The 25,898-nt window shown below is 40.7% G+C and overlaps 1 protein-coding gene and 1 pseudogene across 1 annotated transcript in view; one reads left to right on the plus strand and one right to left on the minus strand.

The window, feature by feature from the left end:
• C1H3orf20 (chromosome 1 C3orf20 homolog) overlaps positions 1-25,898 on the plus strand; it is an 81,126-nt gene that overhangs the window by 24,620 nt on the left and 30,608 nt on the right. Inside the window, exons 6-10 of the mRNA XM_036073632.2 lie at positions 5,556-5,705; positions 6,477-6,597; positions 12,991-13,122; positions 17,416-17,530; positions 18,880-19,132. Coding sequence (XP_035929525.2) covers positions 5,556-5,705; positions 6,477-6,597; positions 12,991-13,122; positions 17,416-17,530; positions 18,880-19,132 — 771 coding nt within the window. The remainder of the gene's footprint in view (positions 1-5,555; positions 5,706-6,476; positions 6,598-12,990; positions 13,123-17,415; positions 17,531-18,879; positions 19,133-25,898) is intronic.
• On the minus strand, positions 1,225-1,948 carry LOC118523825 (pyridoxal phosphate phosphatase PHOSPHO2-like; annotated as a pseudogene).

Genomic DNA, 25,898 nt, shown 5'->3' on the forward strand with positions numbered 1-25,898 from the left:
TTTTAGACCCTCAATTCTATTCCATTCATCTGTATGTCAGTGCCATAGTGTTTTGATTATTGTAGCTTTGTAGTGAAATGTTGAAATTAGGAAGTTTGACTCTTTCAACTTTGTTCTTTTTTCAAGATTATTTTGGTTATTTGGGGTCCTGTGCAAGTCTGTATTATTTTTAAAATCAAATTTTCTGTTTTTGCAAAAAAGAATGATGAAATTTTGATATGAATTGCATTGAAACTGTAGGTCACTGTGGGGCATTTTGCCATGAACAAGATTAAGTCTTCCAATCCATGAATACTAGCAACAAATGATCTGAAATGTTGTATGAACAGCAGTAACATAAAAAAGCAATGAACAAAAGGAAATGATGTCATTTACAATAGCATCAAAAAGAATAAAATACGGGGCGCCTGGGTGGCTCAGTCGTTAAGCGTCTGCCTCCGGCTCAGGTCATGATCCCAGGGTCCTGGGATCGAGCCCCGCATTGGGCTCCCTGCTCCCCTCTCCCACTCCCCCTGCTTATGATCCCTCTCTTGCTGTGTCTCTCTCTGTCAAATAAATAAAATCTTAAAAAAAAAAAAAAAGAATAAAATACTTTGGAATAAATTTAACCAAGGAGGTGTCAGGCTTGTACACCGAAAACTACAAAATACTGTTGAGATAAATTAAAGAAGACTGAGATAAATGGAAAGACATCCCATGTTCATGAGGGGCAACTGATTTCTGTGTGTTGATCTTGTATCCTGCAACTTCCCTTTGCATGTTTCTAGGAATTTTTTTTTCAACTAGACTATCTCACTTGTAGATATACAACTGTTGATATACATCTCTTATGATATATATATTTTTAAAATTTCTGTGAAGTCAGTAGTAAAGTCTCCACTTTCTGATTTTAGGAATTTGAATTTTCCTTTTTTTCTGAGTCAGTCTAGCTAAAGGTTTCTCAATTTTTTGTTGCTCTTTTCAAAGAAACTACTTTTGGTTTTGTTGGTTCTTTCTAGTGTTTTTCTGTTCTCTATTCTATTTCTCTTTCTTATAATCTTTATTATTCCCTCTCTTCTGCTAGCTTTAACTTTAGTTTGCTCTTCTTTTTCTAGTTCCTTAAGGTGGAAATTATGGTTATTGATTTGAGATCTTTCTTCTCTTTTAATGTTTTATTTATAGCTATAAATTTCTTCCTGAGCTGCTTTCACATTGTCCCATGACTTTGTTGTTGTTGTTGGCATATTACTCCTTTATTAGAAATTGTAAATGAGAAATTATTTCAACATCTGAAGACCAAACTACAATAGAAGATTATTCCATAGGTTCAAGATTTTGAGACATTTTATGAAAAGAGTTTTCTATAAAGTATATCCTTTCCATGGCATGGCAACATCATTCTTCTTTTAAAAAGTTACTGGACAGACATCATTTCCACCATCACTTATATAAACAATTTGTGTATAATCTATAAGTTGTAACTGTTGTAACTGAATCTACAAATTCTACCAAAACTACATTTTTGCAAAGATTCTCTGGGTACCTATTTCAAGAATGAGCATGATAATTTTTCACAGTGAGATGATCATTGCTATCAAAAGCTGCTGGATTTGTAAACACTTTATCAAACACATCATGAAAACTAGTAGCTCCTAAAACCCAATCTATGGAGACTGAATTTGAATCTGAAATATTGATGCAGTCAAATTTATCCTTGTTCTTTCTTGTTCTATCCTTGTTCCACCATCCTTAGAGATAAAGGTATTGATGTCACTGCTCTTTTCACTTCATCTTCTCTTACACCTGCATCTTCCAAATACTTAAAGATTCTGCCCATAAATTCTGCCCAAAATCCTTTTTCATAAGAATTTTGTAGAAGCTTTTTCTCTGGAGTGCACTGTGCAATCCAGGTGTCACTATTGTCATCTATGATTGTATTGTCAAAGTCAAAAATGAGCAAAGTTTTCATGGTTCCAAAAGCAAATTTGGGTTACCAGTATTTGTGTTCCTGTGGGGATGATTTTTGAGCACTCAGAATGAAACTGACTTGGTATTCCCAAGACAATTAATTTTACTTCAGAATAAAGCTTATGTTAAACAGTCATGACAATCTTCAGTTTTAAACACCAGCCAGTTTCTAACCAACATTACTCCTACTCTGTATGCAGGGAACAAAGTCTTCTGGTTTGGAGCAAAGAAATGGAGACTTCCTAACTCCAGCATTATTACAGTAGAACACCTGATAGAAAACCTGCCAGGTCTGCCCTGAATGTAGGTGCAAGCACCAGACTGGGCCAGATCCCCAGGGCTCCTCACTGACCCAGGCCAGATGTCAGCAGCCATCCTGGCCTCTGTGGCTTCTCCCTTGGACTCTGCACTCTGACCTCATTCCCGTGCCTTATCCCATAAGTTTTGATATATTGTATTTTTGTTTTCACACCTTCAACTATTTTCTAATTTCCCTTTTGATTGCTTCTCTATCCATTGGTTGTTTAAAGGTGTATTGTTTAATTTGCACCTATCTGAGAATTTTCCAAATTTCCTTCTGCCATTGATTTCTAGTTTCATTCTGTTGTCAGAGAAAGTACTTTCTAAGATTCCAATCTTTTAAAATTTATTGAGACTTGTTTTGTGGCCTAACATATTGTCTCTACCAGAGAATGGTCCTGTGGACTCAAAAAGAATGTGTACTCTGCTACTGTTGGGTGGAGTGTTCTGTTAGGTCTAGTTGGTTTATAGTGTTGTTCAAATTCTCTATTTTCTTTATTGATCTTCTGTGTAGTTGTTCTATCCATGATTAAAAGTAAGGTAGTGAAGTCTCCCAACTTCTATTGTAGAACTATTTCTTTTTTTAATCCTATAAATTTTTGCTTCATATGTTTTGGGGCTCTGTTGTTAGGTGTGTATATGTCTATAATTGGTGTATCTTCTTGAGGTATTGACCATTTTCTCAATATATAATGTTCTTCTTTGTCTCTTGTAAAAATTTTTAAAGTCTGTTGTCTCTGATATCAGTATAACCACCTTTGCTGTCTTTTTGCATGGAATTTGCATGGAATAGTTACATGGAATATCTTTTTTCCATCATCTGAATTTCAGCCTAGTTGTGTCTTTGGATCTAAAGTAAGCTTCTTTGTAGACAGCATATAGTTGGATCTTTAAAAAAAAAAAAAAAAATCCATTCTGTCAATCTCTGCCTTTTTGTTGGAGAATTTAATCCATTTTTATTTAATGTAACTGCTGATATGGAAGGGCTTGATTCTGTCGCTTTACTATTCATTTTCTATATGTCATATCTTTTTTTGTTCTTGAGTTCCTATATTATTACCTTCTTTTGTGTTGAACTGATTTTTTTTTTTGTATTATGCCATTTTTATTCCTTCTCATTTTCTTTATTCCATATTTTTTAGTTATTTTTTAGTGGTTACCCTGGTATAATGGGTTGAACAGTGTCTCCTCAAAATTTATATTCACCTAGAACCTCAAAATGTGTTCATATTTGGAAGTAGGGTCTTGGCAAATATAATTAATTAAGATTAAGTCATATTGGCTTAGGGTGGAGCCCAATCCAATGACGAGAAACCAGAAACACACAAAGAGGAAAGAAGGCCATGTGATGACTGAGGCAGAGATTAGAATGGTGCATCCATAAACCAAGTAATGCCAAAGATTCCTAGCAACCACCAGAAACTAGGGAGAGGCAAGGAAGGATTCTTCTCTAGAACCCCCACAAGCTGGGCCCTGTCAACACTGTGATTTTGGATTTCTAACCTCCAGAACTGTGAGAGAATAAATTTCTGTTATTCAGGTTATCAAGTCTGTGGTCTGGATATCATGGAAATCCCAAGAAACTAATACATTTGAGTATTACAATTGACAACAAACAAGTTTGAACTAATACCAGCTTAGGCTTAATAGTACACAAAACTCTGCTGCTAAACAGCTCACCCTTCCTCCTCTACGTTGTTATCAGAAATTACATCTTTATATATGCATTGTGTGCCATTAACATAGATTTGCAATTAGTGTTTTGTGCCTTTGTCTTTCAACTTAGGTGGGGAAAAAAGAGAAATTATAAACCAAAAATACAATAATACTGGTTTTATATTTACTTATATAGTTACCTTTACTGGTATTTTTTTTCCTTGTATTGCTTTGAGTTACTATCTAGTATCCTTTCACATCAGCCTGAAGTACTCCTAGCATTTCTTGTAGGGCAGGTCGACTAGTGGTGAACCCCCTCAACTTTTATTTATCTAGAAAGTCTTAATTTCGTCTCTATTTTTGTAGGATAGTTTTGCTCAATATAGAATTCTTAGTTGATAGCTGTTTTTTTTTTTTTTTTTTTTTTTTGGCTCTTTAAATATTTCATCCCAGTGCCTTCTGGCCTCCATGGTTTGTGATAAGAAATTGTCCTTATCCTTATTATGGATCCCATGTACACAATGAGTCTCTTTTCTCTTGCTGCTTTCAAGATTCTCTCTTTGTCTTTGTCTTTTGGCAGTTTGATAATAATATGTCTCAGTGTGGCTCTCTTTGCATTTATTCTCCTTGGAGTTTATTAAGCTTCTTGAGTGTGTACAGTCATGTCTCTCATCAAATTTGCGGCACTTTTAGTCATTATTTCTTCAAATATTCTTTCTTCCCCTCTTCTCTCTCTCCTGTCCTTCTGAGACTCCTGTTATGGATATGTCTGTATGCTTGATGGCCTGCCATAGGTCTCTTAGGCTCCATTAATTTTTCTTCATTCTTTTTTCTTTGTGCTCCTCAGGCTAGATAACTCTAATTGATCCATCTTTGAGGTCACTGACTCTTCTGCTCCAAGCTGCTGCTAAACCCATCTAATGATTTTTTCATTCCAATTATTGTACTATTCAGCTCTAGAATTTCTATTTGTTACTATTTATGATTCCTATCTGTTTATTTCTTTTTCCCCCATTGGTAGGAAAGCATTTGAAAGCAGTTGAGCCCCAGTGCCAACCACTGAAACTCTTCTGTCTGGGGTACTACTGAAATTCCTGCAGTAGCTGCCCACACCATGTTCCTGTAAGCTGGGACCAGTGCTTCTTAGGATCACCTAGTAGGAAATGAGCAGGGAGACGTTGCCTGCTCTCCTAGACTGATCATAAAGGGAAGCAGCCTGACAGCATTAGAAATATACTTCACAGTTCAGGTCCTGGTTCTGCCACTTCCTTGTGTTGTCATGTAGGATGATCATTTCTTTGCACCTTGGATTCCTCATCTGTAGGATGGCCAACTTGTCCCGGTTTGCCTGAGATTTTCCTGGCTTTAGCACTAAAAGTCCCATATCCCAGGAACACCTACTCATCTGTGAGATGGAGATAATGCTACCTACCACAGGGTGGTTGTGAGGAATAGGAAGAAGATACAGGAAGGCACACAGGGCATGGTTGTGTTCCATAATTATTGTTAGTTATGCAAAGTGCAGGGAGGGTCTTTGAAGACTGGAAATGATGCACCAAATAGCTATCATTTTGACATGATACTTTCCATGGAGCACCTGAAAGCAGAACCTGGAGAGTTTTCTGTTAGTTCTCCTTGACCATTTCTGCCAGCTATCCCTCTGGGAACATCGCCATGTGTCAGATCCCCACGTGCTGCAGAGGGAGAGCCATCACCTGCCTCTTTAATGACACACCCAGCTTCTTTCTGGCTCTGTTCAATGCTGATGGACAGGGCTGTGTTTACTACAACGTGAAGGCCCGGTGAGTGGTTTGGGGAAATCCTGGCCCCATGGAAGTGCTTCTGGTGGTGACAAAGGGAGACAATGAGGTGGTAGTCCATGGGAAAAGGAGGAGCCATCAGTGTCCAGAGGTCTGGGAAGGCAGTGAGGCAGGGCTAAAGTGGGGCCTGCAGGGACATAGGTATTTTGAGGCCTGATCTTTGCTTGCTAAATCCATGTCATAGCAAAAGAGAAGGGCAATTCCCCAAGTCCTGCTCCACTTGTACCCCCAGAGCACTAAGATCTGGATTATTGGCTTGATTCATGGAAGAATTACTTAGTGGAGAAGAATGTTTTATACCACAAGTAAGTGAAGGAGAGGCCATGGGTACCACTTCCATGGGGGTTTTTAAGAGAGGCACATATTCTTGTCAGCCAAAATTCAATTTCATAAGGAACTGTTTTCAGAAGGAATGACTTACTCTTGTGTTATAGATGTTCCTGTTGCCATTTTGGTGCCTGAGGTCTTGTATGCCCAGACTTTTGGGCTCACGTTTCATTTCTTCCCTCCTGGGTTTGGCCTGAGCCTCTATTATCTCTCTCAAACCTGCCCTTTCTGACTGACATTCCTGTAGCATCAACAGATGAAGAGGCATCAGACCATATTAGGCAGAAGAAGTGAGGCTGCCCACTGGCCTTCATGGTTCTTCTAGTCTAGGACAGTGTCTCAGAGCCCTGCCTGCCTATACCCTGTAGTGATGAGGGCTTCCTTCAGTTGCTTGGCATCAACTTCTCACCTCTGTATTTCTCCTAGTTGCCCATACGTCCTGGTCTTGGATGAGGAAGGTGGGACCGCCAATGACTACAAGGGCTACGTAGTCCACAAATGGAGCTGGACTTCCAAGACAGAGACTTTGCTTTCCCTGGAATATAAGGTGGGCATGGACAGCACAGGTGGGGTGGCTTCAGCAACCTTCCTTGGGCTGCCCAGCATTAAGAGTCAGAGGGATACCTGTAAGACAAGTGCCTTGCCCTCAGGAGCTTTATAGTCTCATTCAGCCATTCCCCAGTTGGTGAGCAGGGGTCGGGAGCTGGCTGAGGTTAACTTTTCTCCAGCCTACAACAACTCTTGGCTGCTGTACTGACCTTTCCTAGTAATATCTGTCCTATTTTATTTTTATTGTTAATATTACTACATTTTGATGGTTTAAATGCCCTTCACTTTAGAAGGAACCATTATAGTAGTTGATAGCTTTATTTTTAATGCCTATACATGGCAATAAGAATTGTAATTCTATGTTGGTCTGCCCAGTTTCTGTTTGTATAACTTTACTATGTCATGAAATAAAAAACCTGTAAGTCAAAAGTGGCTGACAGACAAACTCTTTTTTATTATTCATTTGATTGTTCAGACAGCCACTCATCAAAGATTTATTAAATAATAAATTAGTGTGGAATTACTAATATTAATAATGATAAAGTTATTAATAAAGTAACTAAATGTGCTTGTTACTTTATTTAAGGCAAAGTTTCTCATCCTTGGCAGAAAAGACACTTTGGGATGGATAATTCTTTGTTATAACTATGCATTGTAGGATATTTAGCAGCATCCCACCAGATACCAGAAGTATCCTCTCCCCAAGCTGTGACAACTGAAAATATCCCCAGACATTGTCAGATGTCCCTGGGGGGTGGGGGGGGGAATAGTTGCCCTTGATTGAGAATCACTGATCTAGGGCATAGAAAGATAAGCAATGCCCTTCAAGGAAACCCGAAGTCCAGGAAAGTAACACAAGATAGAGAAGATTAAGGGCAATTAGAGAGGGACAAATTCATAGGGATTCAGAGAAAGATCACAGAACACAAAATCCACTCAAGGTGGTATTAAGAGCCCCAGGGTAAGGGTTATGGACAGAAGTACTCTTGGAGTGTGTGGCAGGGCTCAGGTACCCTACCCCTAATCGTCTGTCTCATACCTGTCCTATTCATCCTCTGCATTGGCCACTGGATTTTCATCCTTATATCTGAATTCCTATAGATCACACCTCTGCTCAGAAACATTCAATCCCTTGAACATATCTCACCCTTCCTATCCCCTTGGCCTGAAATGTGCTCCCTCCTCTCTCTGCCAATCCAAATTTCCCCTCCTTCACAGCCCAGCTCATGCTTCTTCTCCATCCTGGCACTGCAGTCCACATCCAGTTCTCTCTTCTCACAGTACCCACAGTCTGGGTTAGTCATATGATAATCAGTCATGCTCTGGTTGCATATAAGAATCCTGTGGAACCTTAAAAAATGCAGATCACCAGACACAGCCTCAGAGAGATTCTGATTCAGGTGGTCTGTTATAAGTGCTAGATTTCTGTAGTTTTGACAATCACTTCTGATGTTTGGCCAGGTCAGAGATTGTCAGTCTAGGAGTGTATTGAGTTGTTGTCTTAATATTAAACTTTTTGTAGCTGTATGAAGTTTATAGTCCATGAAGATTATTAATTGGTTGCATACAGGCACCATATATTATGTGTCAGTGTGACCAAGTGGACAGAATGGAATGAGAGCCTGAGAAGCCTTATATAGTGCCAGCTAGCCAGACTCTGGCTTTGAAGCTGTGTGAAAATCACTCAGCTCCTCTGAGTCTTGATTGTCTAATCAATACAGAGTGGATTACCAGACCAGCCCTGCCTCACACTGCTTTTGTGGGAATTAAATAAAATAATGGCAGGGAAGTTGCTTTGACATCACTAAAGTGTTTGGGTAACATAGTTCAGTTCATTGTTCTATCCCCTGGAGCTGCATACAGAAGTGCACAACAGGGGCTGGTGTAGTCATGAGCGGCCTGGAGTACAAAATGACCCTTGAGTTGCCTCAGGAATGTGGGTGCATATGATTCATGTAGATAGAAGAGGGAAGGGAGAGCATTCTGGGTAGAAGGAATAGCATCTGTAAAGGCTTGGATTTGAGACTTAGTGTGGCATCTTCAAAAGTTCACAGGTGCTTCTTGTGAAAGAAAGGGGGGCAGGAGGTGTATATGCTGTGGGGTAGAGGTGAGACGTGTTGGATGTCAGGCTGAGGAACTTGCTTGTTGTTTTGTAGGCTGCAGTGGCCAGTTTGTTGTCACCCAAATATTTACATTTCCAGTGTTTTTCATTCCTCTCTGAAAATCTAAGTTTCCCTCCAGTATCATTTCTCTTCAGTCTGAAGAAGTTCCTTTAGAATTTCTTGAAGTGCAGATCTGCTGACAACAAATTCTGTTTGCTTTCGTGTTAAAAATGTCTTTATGAAAGGATATCTTTGCTGAGTATGGAATTCTGGGTTGACTGGGTTTTTTTTTTCCTTCCAGCAATTTAAAAATACTGTTCCACTGTGTATGTCCTCCAAAGTTTATGATGAGAATTCTGTATTTATTCAAATCATTTTTCATTTTTCTAGCTGCTTTCAAGATTTTCTCTTTAACCTGATTTTCTAAGTTTGACTATGATGTGTTTAGGTATGGTTGTCTTTGTTCTGTTGGGGGTTTTCTGAGCTTCTTGAATTTGTAAATTCATGTCCTTCACCAAATTTGGAAAGTCTTCTGTCATTGTTTTAGGGAAAAATGTGCTCAATCTCTCCCCTTTTCCCCTGAGACTCCAATTACATGTATTTTAGAGCTTTCAATATTGTCCCAAAGGTCTCTGAGACTCTGTTCTTTCTTTTTCTTTTAATTTTCAAGAGAGAGAGAGCACGACCAGGGGCAGGGACAGAGGGAGAGAGAGAGAATTTTTTTTAAGGATACTTTGTGTGGACATTCAAGTTGACATTGCCTCTTCTTTTTAAAAAGATTTATTTATTTGAGAGAGAGAGAAAGTGGGGGGGGGGCAAAAGGGGAGGGAGAGAGAGAATCTCAAGCAGACTCTCCACTGAGCGTGGAGCCCACCACAGGGCTCGATCTCACGACATTGAGATCATGACCTGAGTGGAAATCAAGAGTCAGTGCTTAACCAACTGAGCCACCCAGGCGCCCCCAGAGAGAATCTTAAGCAGGCTCCACACTCATCGTGGAACCCCACGTGGGGCTCGATCTCACAACCCCAAGATCATGACCTGAGCCAAAATTTGGTTAAGAGTTGGACGCTTAACTGACTAAGCCACCCAGGCACCCCGACTCTGTTCTTTCTTGTTCAGTTTCTTCTGTTCTCAGCTTGGATAATTTCTATGGATCTAACTCTCAAGTTCACTGACTTTATTCTGATATCTTCATTCTGCTATCATGCTAATCCTGTGAATTTTTAAATTTTTGTATATATATTTTCAAGTCTAGAATTTCCATTTAGTTCTTTTTTAATATTTTCTATTTCTGTGCCGAGATTGTCTATTTTTTCATTTATTACAAATATATTTTCCTTGGCTTCATTGAGTACAGTTAAATTAGCTGCTTTAAAGTTTTTGTCTGATAATTTCAACATCTGGGACATACCACACAGGATTGGCTATCTGTTACCTTGAGAATGGCTCACACTTCACCGGTTCTTTACATGTTGAGTAATTTTAGATCACTGACATTGTGTATGTTGTCTGAGGATCTGTGGATTGTGGAGTCTGAATTTTGATATATTTCTCTGAAGAGTGTTAACATTTTTGTTTTAGCAGGCAGTGAACTAGGTTAGACTCACACCACAAACTTTGTCTTACCTGCAGTAGGCAGGAGCTCACATCGCAGTTCAGTTTTTCTGTTTCCCTAGCAGTAAGCTGTCTTGAGTCTTCTCTGCTCATGCATGGTTCAGGGATTAGCCAGGGATATGGATGGTTTATTCATAGAATTTGGAGCTCTATTTCTTTGGCACTGTCTCTTCTGGAATTTTATCCTTACTTTTCTGTGATTGTAGTTTCCACAAGTTTAGCCCTTTGGTTCTCTAGGCCAGGAAGATGGTGGTGTTTTGGCCATGACGGTGGCTTGCCTTCAGGCTAAAGCTATAAGGTAGAAATTCATCCCATGCTGGCCCTTTCTTTTAAGTTTTGATTCTTCAAAATTTGCCCGCTTTTGTTTATTCTTCAGAGACTTCAGGTTATTGTTTTATTGTATTTGTGTCAAGTTCTGTGGGAGGGTCAGCCTGGTAGGAACTGACTCAGCTGTATTGGAAGTACAACCAGTTGGTCAGTTTCTAAGTTGAGGGCTGGCATGCTCAGTTCAGCAGTGTGTAGAAAGTTGACCAGAAAGGCGTTAAGTGTCTGCCTTTGGCTCAGGTCATGATCCCAGGATCCTGGGATCGAGCCCCACATTGGGCTCCCTGCTCTGCAGGGAGTCTGCTTCTCCCTCTCCCACTCCCCCTGCTTGTGTTCCCTCTCTCGTTGTGTCTCTCTCTGTCAAATAAATAAATAAAATATTTTTTTTAAAAAAGAAATTTGACTAGAAAGGGAAAGATCAGAGGATGGGCTAGTTCAAAGATTAGTTATGGAGTTACTAGCCAGACCTGACATGATGAAGGGTAGAAGCAACATTTTTTAAAGGAGCCATTTCAGTAGAAGGATTCAGTGGCATTCAAGCATCAGCTATAGGGGATAAATGAGAGGAGAGAGGAGTATAGATGACTCCACAATGGAGTATGTATCTGGGTGGAAGCAGAAGTTTCTGAGAGCGTCAGAGATCAATATAGTTTTAGATGTGCTAATTGGGTTCAGTGGCTTTTTTGACATAATCCTCTCTTAGGGTGAGAGATTAGGGATGATGGATATATGTGATGGGTTGGCTCATGAATTCCCAAGAAGATGAGTAGTGAATGAGCTTGTAGAGCACCCATATTTGGGGCACTGGAGAGAGGAAGAGAAACCACCCAGGGAGCAGGGATAATAAAAAACAGTTGTACTGTGCTAAGCCCTGTGCATGTTTTCCCATGAAATCTGCTCAGTGCCCTAGGAAAAAATTTCTGTTACTGTCCCCAGGCTCAGAGAAGCTAACCAACTTGCCTAAAATTGCTCCACTGGTAATTAGCTACACTGGGATTTGAAACTTGTCAAACTGTAGCACTTGAGCTCTCATCCACAGCTCTATACTACACTCTCTAGAAGAAGAACAGGAGCAGGTAGGGTTTTTTCTTAAGTGGGAGTGATCAACAAGTTTGAAGATGTCAAAAGACTTGACAAGAAGACAGCCATGGATCAAATGTTTTCCGGGTGCTAGAGAGCACTAGCACACAGACTGTAGAGTATGAGGAAGGGACTCAGTGGTGAAGAAACTGAATGTAGACTTTGGGGCCAATAAATGGTATAGCAGAAGGAAATGGAAGTGAAATGAAGAGTATTCCTTAGTTCAGAGGAGTCCTGGGGTACACATAGATCAGGGACATTGAAGATGGAAGAAAGCATCACCACACAGCAGGTGGGGCTGTAGACTCCTAGGCCCTTGGGTAGGGCCTCTGTGCATACGTAACTCTCTGCAGACGTGAACCATCCAGGGACCTCACAGGATTGTGCTGCCATATCCTGACAATATCTGCTCATGTGTGTTAGGGATCTTTGTGGCTTGTGAAGCCACTGCTATAATCTTCATCTCATGTGAACCTAATACTAGCCTTTCAGCTATTTCCCCTTGAGGAATTTTAGCTTCAGAGAAGCTGGCTTGCTAACAGAGCCTGAATTGGAACTTACTTCTAGAACACAAAATTCTCAGTAAGGAGTGAGTTGCTGTAAAGGCAGCTCATCCTCCCTCTTTCTATCTGGGACTGCTACATAGGAAATCCCACCCTTTTGGAAGTGATCTTTTTAAAAGGCCCCTTTGGTTCCTCCTCAGGGGAAGAGTAGTGAATATTTGGTGATTGAGGGGAGGGGACTGAGCATGTATGGCTCAGCCCCTGCTGGGTTTCCTTTTGTCATCTGCCCACCCACCCACAGAGGAGTGCATTCTGGTGCTTCCTGCCTTGTTGTCAGCTTCCCAAGGCAGCTCTGTGTGCTCTAGAGCAAGGCTCATAGTCAGACTTGGTGCCTGGGTGCACATGTCTGATTCATAGATAGTGTAGGCTTATGACCCAACCTGCATCTCTATCCAGCTCTACTAGAACCAAAGCTGATTTGCCTCCAGATTCCTATGTCTCTTTCACAGGTGGTTCTAAGCTTGGGCTGGAAAGGGAAGGGGCAGGTATAGGAAAGCATCAGTTAGGTTTTCTGCCAGTCCCCCCAAAAAAGACTGGAATTCTTTCTTCTTTAGGAAAGCTAAATTCCAACAAAAGAACTGGTAAGATCTTACAGCTTTCTCGGCCCCAAGCCAAGAGGAGTTTTGTGCTTTGTGGTGGGGGGGGGGAGGGGAAGGGTGGATAATAGAAGCAGAGACTCCCTAAGAACTGTTTCTTCATCTGCAGGTGAATGAGCAAATTAAGCTGACGGTGCTGAGCCAGGACTCCATCATGGTCACCTTCACCTCCCTAAATGAAACAATAACACTCTCTGTATCAGCCAGCAATTGTCCCCATGGGGTAGCGCATGAAAAACGGGTAAGCCAAAGCAGACCAGGTCCCCAGGCCTGACCCCAGCATGTCTCAATGTGGGTTGCCAGTCCATATCTCAATGCCTGTGCTCCTCCTATCCCTCCACCCCCTTCCCCATGCAGGGCCCTACCTCTTTCTCTGACTAATGAATGGACTCCTATTCATCGTTCACTGTCTGATGTTAGCACTACCTTCTCTGTGAAACTTCTATCAGTTAGGAGTCTTTCATTTGTGATAGTCTCCAAAGCAGATTAGCAAAGCATGGAGAGAAACTATATTGGCTCAGTAAATTGAAAAGTCTATCAGTAGGCAGCTGTAGGCATGGCTGGATCCAGACCCTCAAATGATTCCATCAGATCTTCCCATCTCTTGGCTCTGCTTTCCTCTTTATTGGCTTCATTCTCAGGGAGTTTCTCTCCTTATGGTGACAAGATGGTCATGGGCATCTCTGGGCTCGTTATTCTACCAGCTTTGTTCTTTCTAGGAGAAAAAGGGCTTCTCTTTCCTAAGTGCTCAAGTAGAAGTGCCAACACCAACATTGTTGCCTCTGCCTGAAGTGGCCACCGTGGCCAGGAGCACAGGTTGCTCTCACAGGGCCGGCTTGAGTACCATGTCCATCCTGAGAGCCGAAGGGCATGATCAGCCCAGGTATACCACCTGGGTGAAGGATGGGGCAGGAACATCATGGTGCTGTTACCAGAAGAGGGAGAGATGATACTGGAAAGAATAACTACCAATGTGTGTTGATGACCCTCTCTACCACCCCCTTTCCATCCCAAGGAGAGTCTGCCTCTCCCTCTGCTCAGCCCTCCCAGCCATGACTCATCTCTATTCTAGCACTCCTTTATTTATAAACCTATCTTCTCTACCAGACTGAGATTTTCCTGTCATTCCTACTAATGTCTTTCTCCAGGGCTCCAGAACAGGACTGCTTCAAATTAAGTACTTACTAAATGTTTGTTGGGTGGGTAAGAAAACTGTGGAGACTGGAAGCCCAGGTCTTCTATTTGCTGGGTCTTTATGGATCCTACTGTGTGCCTGATCCCGAGTCAACATCATGGAGAGAGATAGAGAGGATGGATCCCCAATCCCTGAGGGGTTACTGGTCTAGTTGAGAACACTTGACATATACCGTGAGACTGGGGTAACCAAGGGTTCATTGATGGAGCAAGCCACTTGCATTGCAAACAGGGTGCTTTGCTGGGATTAGTTCACTGGGGAAGGCTCCTTGGAACAGGAGCAGAGGGACCCACACCTCCCAGTTTCTGTGGGCTCAGTCCCGGTTTATACCTGCCAGCCTGGAGGAATTATTTTTTTTTTTTTTTGAAGATTTTATTTATTTATTTGACAGAGAGAGACACAGTGAGAGAGGGAACACAAGCAGAGGGAGTGAGAGAAGCAAGCTTCCCGCTGAGCAGGAGCCCGATGTGGGGCTCAATCCCAGGACCCTGGGATCATGACCTGAGCTGAAGGCAGACGCTTAAGGACTGAGCCACCCAGGCGCCCCCAGCCTGGAGAAATTATTAATAGCATCTTCTTTCACTCTCAAAAGTGTCCTGGTTTGGATGTTCATTTATATGATCATCCAGAGGGCAGTGCACCCTCCACATGTTCCTGTCTGGGGCTGAGCAAGGCTGTTGTGCTGCAGGGGCATTTGCCACCAACATGCCACAGGCTCATAGACTCACAGAGCTGACAGAGCCCATTAGGAACAGCCAGCCCAATGTTCTCACTTTACATGGGGACATGGAGGCAGGCATTTGTGAGGGACCCATGCTATATGAACAAGACACAGAGAACACCTGTGTTTCTCTCGGAGGAGAGCATTGCACCTGTTTTCCCACCACCTTTTCATTTGAGCAGCATTTCAATTTCATTAATTCATTAAATAATTCAATAAACATTGATTAGCACTTGCAGTGTGCCAACTTGGCTGCTGGGATGTAGAAATGGAAGAAATCTCACTCCCTCTAGTCTCTAAAATACCTTCCGTCTAATGGAAGGGGGCAAAAGCATCAACACCAGTTGTAATCCAGCTGGATTGGTACAGTGTGCCAGGGAGAGGGGCACCATGGGAGCTGCTGGGGTACCAGGAGAGAGTGTTCGTTAAAGGGGCCCCATAGGAGCACCCAGGAAACTCAGATGCCTGTGACTTCAGGCTGCACTGATTACTTCAAAGAGCAGAAGAACCTCGGCTTTTGATCCATTTGGGCTAAGATGATGATCATGCTTATTGATGAGTCCACCCTGCCCATTTGGTTCCATTTTATTACTCTACTCTAAAAATCACTTTTTTGTGTTATATGACTAAGTACATACGATGCATGAGGTCCTATGTCTCTATTTCTTAAAAACCTTTTTAGACTGTGTTTAAAAAATGTGAGCTTACTTTTCTTACCAAAGGCAATAGATATTAGAGAATTGTTCTTTCCCATAAAATGGTAGTGATGCTTCGTTTTCCTAACAACCTCTTGTTTGGTAGTCACTGGAATCTGGATCACCGCTAAGAACCAGGATGTAAGCAATTAAAGACCCCCATGAACAGCCAAGAGAGGTCACTCTCTGTCCATGTACCAAACATGCCCTCTGGGCCTAGGAAAACCCCTTAATAATTCAAGTCTTATTTTATCTTACCTGAATGCAATCTTAGAAGTGAGAACTAGAAGTCCAGAGCTGTGCTGTCCAATATGGTAGCCACAAGTCACAAGTGGCTACTGAGCACTTATAATGTGACAAGTCTAAATGGAGATCGGCCAAAAGAGAAAATACGCATTGCATTTCAAAAACTTAACATGAAAAGAAAATGTAAAATTTCTCATGAATAGTTTGATTCCATGTTAAAATAATCATTTTTTTGATATATTGGGTTAGATAAATATGTTGCTAGAATTAACTTCACCTTTAAGAGCTTTTTCATGTGGCTACAGGAACGTTTACAACCACATGTGTAGCTTGCGTTTTATTCCTAGTGGACTGTGTGGGTCTACAAGGTGGTATCTTCATCAGGGAAGCTCACAGAGGCAGTTTGACAGTGTGGTAGAAAGCAGGAAAGTTATTTAAAACGACATCATAATTCAAAAAGTGTAACTGTCTCGGGGACATTTAGCATAGGGCTAAGCAAACCAGTACATTAAAACAGCTTCTGGAAACAGTGCTGGGTTCTAGTCAGTAGTCATTGATGCTGACCCAGAAGACTGACTTGCCGTAGAAACGTCAAGGTCATAACCCCTTCTGTTTGAGATAACAGATTTCAGACTAGATAAACAGCAGCAAATGAGGAACTATCGGATTTATCGTAGGGAACATGATTTCCAAATGTTGACTTCAGCTGCCAGGTTAAGCATCTTGGAATACTTTGACATGAAATCTGGAGGCCCAGAAAATTGACTCATGTTTGATTCCTGGACTGTCAGAGCTGCAAGGGGCCCCTGAGAAGACTTGCTGATTGTGCAGGCTGGCCTAGGCTAGGAAAAGGCCATTGAGCCTTGGGCTGTTCCCTTTCATTTCTGGGCCTCAGTGTCCCCATCTGTATAGTGATATGTAAGGGCCTGCCCAGCTTCCACACTCTCCCACCTGGGACTTTTACAGTCCGTTCAACTTCTTCCTATGTCTGTGTGTTTGGGGTTGGTTATCGCTCATCAGCAAAATCCATGGCAGCCTAGAAAATCTGAGGGTGGGAGGTAGGGTGGCCTCGTCCCACTAAGTTCCCATCACTGAGAAGCTTGTTAAATGGCTTCCCCAGACACGCATCACCTTGGAAGGAGCCACCTATCAGAGCGACAAGCAGAACAGCAGTCCCAGCTTTTATGGCCCTGCAGCCAGGCTCCTCACTAAATATTTCTATCGAGGCTGCACTTTGAAAGTGAGGCAACACCTCAATTTAAATGCTTTATTAGCCCAGAGCGCCACCTCAAATCCTTTTTGGAAGCAGGCTGGGTATAAATTACAAATAAATAAATAAAATTAGCCTAGAAGCAGCAGCTGAGGCCAAAAACCAGAAGGATGGTTGAGGCTTTGCTGTTAATTGGGTGCATCCTTTATGGAAGTCCTGCCTGCAGGGTAAAGAAGGACACATAGAGTGACCATCGTTCTTCAGAAAATCTGTCCACTATCCATCCCATTCTCTCTACCTGAGGCTTCAATTCCACAGAAATTGGGCTGATGTGCAGGAATTCACTGAGCAGAGGGGGAGAGAGGTGTGTACCAGCAGAGGGGACGACACCTCCTCCAAACCAGAGCAAGGCCTAGTTGTTGGTGGGCTGGGCTAACCGGCTTCTCTCCTCCTTGGCCTTTCCCCAGCTACTGACCCGCATGGATGACAAAATATTTAAGATGAACCGAGCTCTGGCAGAGATCAAGAAGCGGTTTAAAAAGACAGTGTCACAATTTATGAATTCTGTCTTGCTGGCAGCAGGTAAGGGGCAGAAAGGTGGGGGGTGCCTATCTGATAACTTCCTAAATCTTGGGTCACCTGCAAGGCATCTCTGAGGACAGCTTTTTACCACCCAGGGAGATGGGCGGGCAGGGTGACTTCCTCATTGGTAGATGGGTGATAAGACTTGGGCCTCTGAAGCAAAGGTACTTTCTCAGGGCCATGTCATGAGTAATGGAGGCCTTCACCACCTTCAGTTTCTGAGTGCCTTCCCGTGTATCCTCAGTGTCTCCTGTGGTTGTTTTATTTTCCTGGGCCTCCCATTGTTGTTCTGTAACTCTCTCTGACCTACTCCTCCATCTGGTTCACCTTTCAGCTCTATCTCCCATATTGTCCATCCATTTGTAGATCCTGTTCCTCTCCTTGTGGACAATCTCAATAGAAGAGAAAAAAGCAGCCAGCTCACCAGGCTGTCCCTGTTAGGCCACAGGGCTCCCCCTGGGGCCAGCCTGGTGACCTCAGGACCCCTCCCACATCGAGGCTCTCCTGCTATGGGCCTGGAGACAAAGGAACAGTGACTTCCATTCTATGCCACCCCCTGGCTGGTTCCCAGGGGGCTGTGCTCCAAGGAGTTTCTCCTCATCCCTAAAGACTCAGTTCAACTGTATCCCTCCTCCAGAAAGCCTTCCCTGGTTTCCCCAGCAGAATGAGTCTCATACTCCTCTGGGTTCCCACAGCACATACAAAATGTACTCTAATTATAAATCTTAACCTAGCATTGTGAATATTTCTTTGTTTGCCCATCCCCCCGTACCCTGGCTTGGAGTTCTCAGAGGCAGAGAACCCTGTTTGGGTCATTGGTATATTCCCAGCATCCAAGAAATGTTTGATAGGTGAATGAAGGAATGAAGGTCCTGGGCCTCAGAAGTTTTCAAGTCTAGTAGGGAAACTAAAACAAGAACACAAATAAATACAACAAAGAAAGTGATGGAAATTACTTAACTCCAGAGATATAGGGAACAGCATTCTCAGGGAAGAGAACAGTGTGGATGCATTGTGTACCCTGCCTCTATGAGTACAATGGATGATGCAGACCTGAATGAAACATGGGCTTCTTGGCAGAAGAGGGATCTCAGCTGGGTCTTGACAAATGAATAGAAATGAGATTGATTTGTTCTTACATTCAGCCAGCATTTACCGATCCACTAACTGTACTAGGGTTGGAGCTCTGTGCCGGACAGCAGAGGGGAGGCAGCCTGGCGGGAGAACGTGCAAGAGTGGAGGAGTGGCGTGGAAGATGAGCTGAAGGGCTGCTGATATGCAGAGCCCCACAGCAGGGCAAGGAAGGCTGGGCCACGAGGGAGAGTGACAGCTGTGTCTTCTGTTAACAGGCCTGTTCACCATAGAATACCCGGTTAAGGAAGAGGCAGAAATCAGTCGAGCCAAGGTAAAATTGAGTCCCTATCTCGAGCGGAGCACCAAGCCAAGTTTATACTCGGGAGAAGCCGTCTTATTACGATCTCAGTCAGCCCGACCTGAATCCTCAATTGGAGAGTCTTCGAGGGAAGAGCCTGGGTCTGTTTCTATAAGCCCCACTCGGAAGAAGAGCATCAAGATCCAAGCCAAAGCCGTGGTCACACCCAGGTGGGCTTGGGCCTTCATTTCTTCTGGCCTCCATGTGTCAGACATGGTGATGGGCAGTAGGCTCACAATGGAGAACAAAAGAGATGAGGCCCCTCCCTCTTGGAGCTGAAATGTTAGGGGCGGGAGAAGGTAGACAATAAACACATGAAGGAATGAAGTCATTTTAGGTAGTGATAAGGTCTAGGAAGAAAGTAAATCAGGGTCATGGGTTAAAGCAGGAGTTAGCAAACTAGGGCCATTCACCAAATCTGGCCCCCCTGCCTGCCTTTTTATGAGTGAGCTAAGTAAGAGTTTTTACCTTTTGAACCGCTTGGGGGGGAAAGGATCAAAAGAAGAATATTTTATGACATGTGCAATGATATAAAATTTAAATGTCAGATCCATAAGTAAGGTTTTATTGGAACAGCCACGCCCACTCATTTACATACTGTCCATAGCTGCTTTCCTGCTAAGACAGAAATGTTGAGTAATTATGACTGAGACCATCTGGCCTGCAAAAACTAGAATATTTACTATCTGGCGCTGTATAGAAAATGTTGACTACTGCCAGGGGTGGAGAGTGACTGGGAAGTGGGCTGGGAGGTGCTAAATGAGATAGCCAGTCAGGGAAGGCACTTCTGAGGAGGTGATATTTAAATGGGGACCCAGGATGAAAGATGAGAAATAGGCAGCCACAGAGAAGGACACGGGGAAGGAACAGCAGGGAGAGGGTAGAGCAAGCAGAGACCTGTGACAAGAACATACCACCATGCTGGTCTGTGTGAGGGAAAGAAAGACCAGTGCGGAGCATGGTGATGAAGAGGTGACATGGCTGTGAACTGAGGACAGAGAGATAGGCAGGAGCCAGATCAGGTGTCCTTGTTAGTGTTGTAGGAAGCCATCCCATAACTTTAAGACAGGAAGTGGTATCATCTGATTCATGGGGTTTTTTAACTTAAAAAAAATAAAATAAAAATATGTATCTTTTATATTTTTCTATTTTAATTTTATATAATATTAATTAATTATATAAATTTTAATATAATATTAAAAGGCTTGGGGGAAAAGCATTTTGAGGGCCTCATTAAAGTATTTTAATATAATATTAGTATAATATTTCTATATAGAAATACAGAAAAATGAACAAATCCTAAGTGTATGCTCAATGCATATCACAAAGTGAACACACCTTATAACCAAACCAAGGAATAGAACATTACCAGCTCCTTAGAAGTGCCCTCTTGTCCTTGCCCTCCCAAGCCTTCCTCCTCAAAGGGAAGAGTTCTAGCTTCATACATTTGTGGGGTTTTTAAAAAAACTTTATTGAAATGGAACTATTCAGTATGTATTCTTTGGCATCTAGCCTCTTTTGCTCAACATTATAATCATGAGTTGTTGTGTATAGCAGTAGTTTTTTCATTCTCATTGCTGTATGATGACGTATTATTTGAATACACTACAAATTATGCATTCTAATGTTAATGGATATTTGGGTTGTTTACAGTTTTGGTAATGACAAACTGTGCTAGTGTTAGCATATGTCCTTATTTATGGTGGGTGGAGCCCGGTGCGGGGCTCAGTCCCAGGACCCAAGATCATGACCTGAGTCGAAATCAAGAGTTGGATACTCAACCGACTGAGCCTCCCAGGCACCCCTATAAATTATGTTTTTAATTTAATTTTTCTATTTGTTGCTGGTTATAGAAAGGCAGTTGATTATATCTCAATTTAAATTTATTTTTAATTTACTTACAGTAAACTTTACTCTTTTTGGTGTAAAAGTCTGTGAGTTTTGGTAAATGCAGAGTTGTGTAACCACCACCATAGCCAAGACACAGAATGGTTTTATCACCTCCCACCAGCCCACCCCCAAATTCCTTCATGTGGCCCCTCTGTAGTCAAACTCTTCACTCACCCTTAATCTCTAGCAACCACTGACCTGTTCTTTGTAGCTATAGTTTTGCATTTTCTAAAATGTCATATAAATCGGATTATACTCTGTATAGCCTTTTGAGTCTAGCTTCTTTCACTTAGCATAATGCATGCAAGATTTATCCATGTTGTGGCACCAGTTCATTTATTCTTATTGCTGAGTAGTATTCTCTTTCAGGGAGCCCCAACACTATCCCCACATTCAGAGATTTACCAGAACTCATGGGATTCAGCATATAGTTGCATGAATGTATGAGGTTTATTACAGTGAAAGGATATGTGATATCCCCTCTTTTATTTCTGATGGTAATGTGGGTCTTCTCTTTTATGTTGGTCAGTCTGGCTATAGTTTCATCAATTTTATTAATCTTTCCAAAGAATCAGCTTTTGGTTTCATTGATTTTTCTCTATTGTTATTCTGTTTTCAATTCCATTTTTTCTGCCATTTACTTTTATCTTCCTTTTGCTTGTTTTGTGTATAAATTGCTTTTTACTAGTTTCTAAATTGTAAGCTTAGATTATTAGTGAGGCCTTATTTTCTAATATGCACTTAATTCTGCAAACTTCCTTCTAAGCATATTTTGCCTGCATTCCATAAATTTTGAAATGATGGATTTTAATTTTTATTCCATTTAAAATATTTCCTAATTTTCCTGTGATTCTTTGGCCCATGGGTTATTTAGAAATTCAATCTCTAATTTCCAAATGTTTGAGGATTTTCTAGATATCTCTTTGTTATTGATTTTTAGTTTACTTCTGATATAGTCTGAGAACATATTTTGTATGATTTCTATTCTTTTAAGTTTGTTAAGGTTTGTTTTATGACCCCAGAATGTGGTCCATCTTGGTAAGTGCTACATGTGCCCTTGAAAAAAACTATTCTGCTCTTGATGGGTGGAGTCTTCAGCAAATCTTTCAATAGAAGATCATGGACAAGTGTCAATGAGGTCCAGTGATAGTGCTGTTTAGTTCTTCTGTATCCTTGCTGATTTTCTGTCTTCTTGTTCTGTTGGTTACTGAGAATAGAGTGTTGATGTCTCCAAGTATGACTGTGGATTTACTTTACTAAGTTTCTTAAAATATGTATAACTGTTGAAAGCAAAAATTATAACATTTTTGAGGTTTTTCGATATATGTCTTCAATATCTTAAAATTTTATCATATTTTTGCTTCATCAGTCTTGGCACTATGTTGTCAGGTACAGCACATTTGGCTCTTTTATCATTATGTAACGTCCTCTTGATACCTGGTAATTTTTCTTGTTCTGAAGTCCACGCTGTATAATAATAATACGCTCACTTCAGATTTCTTTTGATTAGTATTTGCTTAGCATAACTTTTCCATTCTGTTACTTTTAATCTATCTGTATCATTATATTTAAAGTACGTTTCTTGTGAATACCATATAGTTAGGTCTTGTATTTTTATCGAATATGACAATCTTTTAATTGGTGTGATTAGACCATTTACATTTAATATAATTATTGATATAGTTAGATTTAAGTCTACTATTTTATTATTTTTCTGTTTATATCCTGTTTTTGTTTTTTGTTTTGTTTTGTTTTTGCTCCTCTCTTCTCTCCTGCTTTCTTTTGAATTGCTTGAATATTTTTATTTTTATTTATTTATTTATTTTAAAGATTTTATTTAGGTAGAGTGAGAAACAGCAAAAGCAGGGCAGAGGGAGAGGGAGAAGCAGACTTCCGCTGAGCAAGGAGCCCAATGTGGGGCTTGATCCCAGGGCCTGGAGATCATGCCCCAAGCCAAAGGCAGACACTTAACCGATTGAGCCACCCAGGCACCCCTGCTTGAATATTTTTAGTATTCCATTTTAATTTGTCTATTGGCTTTTTAGTATATCTCTTTGTTTTTTAATTTTTCTTTTAGTGTTTGCTTTAGGATTTACATTCTATATGACTTACTTTAAACAGCCTATTTAGGTTTAATATTGCCACTTTAAGGGAAATGTAGTAACCTTACAACCATATATTATGCCTCTTTAGTCTCCCACCATTAGAGTATGGTTGTCAAATGTATTACATCTACATATATTGAAACCCCTTAACAATGTTATAATCTTTGTTTCAACAGTCATAAATTTTAAAGAACTTAAGAAAAATAGTTTATTATATTTACTCAGATATTTATAATTTCTGTTGCCCTTCTTTAATTTATGAAGTTCTGAGTTTCCCTCTGAGATCATTCTCTTTCAGCCTGATGAATTTCTTCTAGCATTTCTTTTAGAGCAAGCCTGTTGGTGATAATTCTTTTTTAATTTTCCTTCACTTGATCACATCCTCATTTTGCCTTAATTACTGAAGGATATTTTCACCAGATATAAAATTCTGGTTCAACAGCATTCTAAGTATATTTAGTCAAATATTTATAATTTTCTTCTTTCAGTACCTTAAAGGTATTCTCCTGTTTCATAATCTCCACAGTTTCTGATGAGAAATCCACAGTCATTTAAATTGTTGTTCCTCCATACGTACTGTGCCCATGCCCTTGCTGCCACTGCTATAGCAGTGCAGTTCTGCTGCTGAAACTGGCCTTGTGGCAGAGCCAGGAGAGGAAAAAAAAGACATAAAGAGAGAATTCTCTTCACACTCCCAGAATCACAGGGATCTCTTTTCTTCTTTCTTTGGCTAGAAAAAAGATCTTTCCTCAGGGTTTTTATTAACCAGTTCCACTGTTCCCTTCAGATTCAGTTCACCTTGATTGCATTTCAAATATTCAACCAATTTTGTAGTCCCAACATAAATCTAACTTGGTTTTGATATATCCCCTTTTTATATATTGCTAGATTTGGTTTGCTAGTATTTTATCTAAGATGTTGGTACTTGTGTTTATGAGAGAGATTGGCCAATAATTTCTCCTTTCTTGTCATGTTCTGGTCAGGCTGACCTCTTAAAACAATCTGGGAAGGGAGCACCTGGGTGGCTGTTGGTTAAGCATACAACTCTTGATTTCAGCTCAGGGTCATGAGACTGAGCCCCACATCAGGCTCCACTCTTAGCGTGGAGTCTACTTGTCCCTCTCTCTCTCCCCTCCCCCTCCCTCCACTCAGATGTACCCATGCTGCTCTCTCTCGCTCTCTAAAATAAATAAATAAATAAAATCTTTTAAAAAAAACAATCTAGGAAGAATTTCTTACTTTTCTATTAGCTGCTATTTGTACACTTGAGTTATTTCTTCCTTAAATATTTGATAGAGTTTACCCAGTAAAGCCATCTGCCCTGGAATTTTCTTTCAGTGGAAGTTTTAATTAAAACTTTTATTTTTAATAGATATAGGAGTATTCAGATTTTCTATTTTTGTGTGTGTTTATTTCGGTAAGTCAGATTTTCCTAGGAATTTACCCATTTCATCTAAATGTTTAGATACATTGAAATAAAGTTTTTCAAAATATCCTCTTGTGATATTTTAAATGACTATAGGATATATAGTGATACCTCCTTTTACATTTATTTGTGCTTTTTTTTCTTTTTTTCTCAAAGTATTAATTTAGGATTATTTTCCTTCTGCCCAAAGAACTGCCTTTAGAATTCCTTTAGTATGTCTGCTCTTGCTTTTTTTTTGGTTTTGCCTTAATATGTCTTTATTTCGCTTTCAATTTTGAATGATACTCTGGCAATCTGTGATTGGCAATTATTTTCTTTTAACATTTTAAAGATGCCTCACTGTTGTTTTCTGATTTCTGTGACTTCTACATTTCTATTAAGAAGTCAGCTCCCAGTCTTATTGTTACTTATTGTTGAAGGTCATGTGACTTTTTTCTCTTTTTTTTCTCTCCACCTTTTGTTAATGGCTTTTCTTTAGTTAGCAGTTTTTCCATGATGTGCCAAGATGTGATTTTTATTGCATTCATCTTGTTTGCAGTGCTTCTTGACCCGTGGTTTTCAATGATTTTGGAAAATTCTCAGTCATATTTCATTTTCCTTTTCATTTCCTTTTGTCCCTCTCTCCCTTCCTTCTTTCTCTTTTTCTTCCTCTCCCTCTCCTCTCAGCCTGGGATTCCAAGTATATCCATGTTACACCTTTTCACTGAGTTCCATGCTTTTTTTTCCCTATTCTATATTTTAAATTCTTTTCTTCCTTCTGTTCTTCAGTCTAGGTATTTTCTGCTGACCTATCTTCCAGTTTAATAATTCTCTCTTTAAATGCATTTAAACTGCTGATAAAACTTATCTCTTGAATTCTTGATTTCACTTATTCTGTTTTTAAGTTCTAGAATTTCCAATAGATTCTTTTAGAGTTTTATCTCTGATGAAATTCTTCATCTTAGTATATGTGCTGCCGAAGCGAGCACTGAAATTCTTCATCTTGTCTCCTATTTTCTTACACATATTAATAATGGCTACTTTAACATCTGTGTCAGATATCTGCAATATCTCTATCCCTATGGATCTGTTTCTTATAGTTTTCAGTCAAACCTTGACTTTTATATATCTGATTTTTTTGTGTATGCCACTCTGTATGAAAAAATAGAGAATTTGAGGCTCTGGATAATGTAATGTTCCTTCAGAGAAGATTTACCTTTGCTTTCAACTGTCAACTTGGCTAGAGCCAGATCACCCTCATACAGATAGGAACTGAAGCTGTGTTTCAGTCTTTGTGAGGGCTTGTCTCCTTCTGTCCCACTTCTACTTTTCAGGTATAGTTCTTCAGATCCCCAAATAAAAGCCAGGATTGCTTATCAGGGCCATCTTCTTTGGCAGGCCCTGAACTTCCATTTTCCCCCCTACAACCCATGAACACATACATGAGGAACTCTTCTCACCTTCTCAGCCTGTCATTCCCAGGTTTCACTTTCAGAATCAGAATTTGGTTGAGGGGTAAAGCTGTCCTATATGTCA

The sequence above is a fragment of the Halichoerus grypus genome, chromosome 1 (genome assembly GCF_964656455.1).
Source record: "Halichoerus grypus chromosome 1, mHalGry1.hap1.1, whole genome shotgun sequence".
In the NCBI taxonomy this organism is placed as follows: Eukaryota; Metazoa; Chordata; class Mammalia; order Carnivora; family Phocidae; genus Halichoerus; species Halichoerus grypus.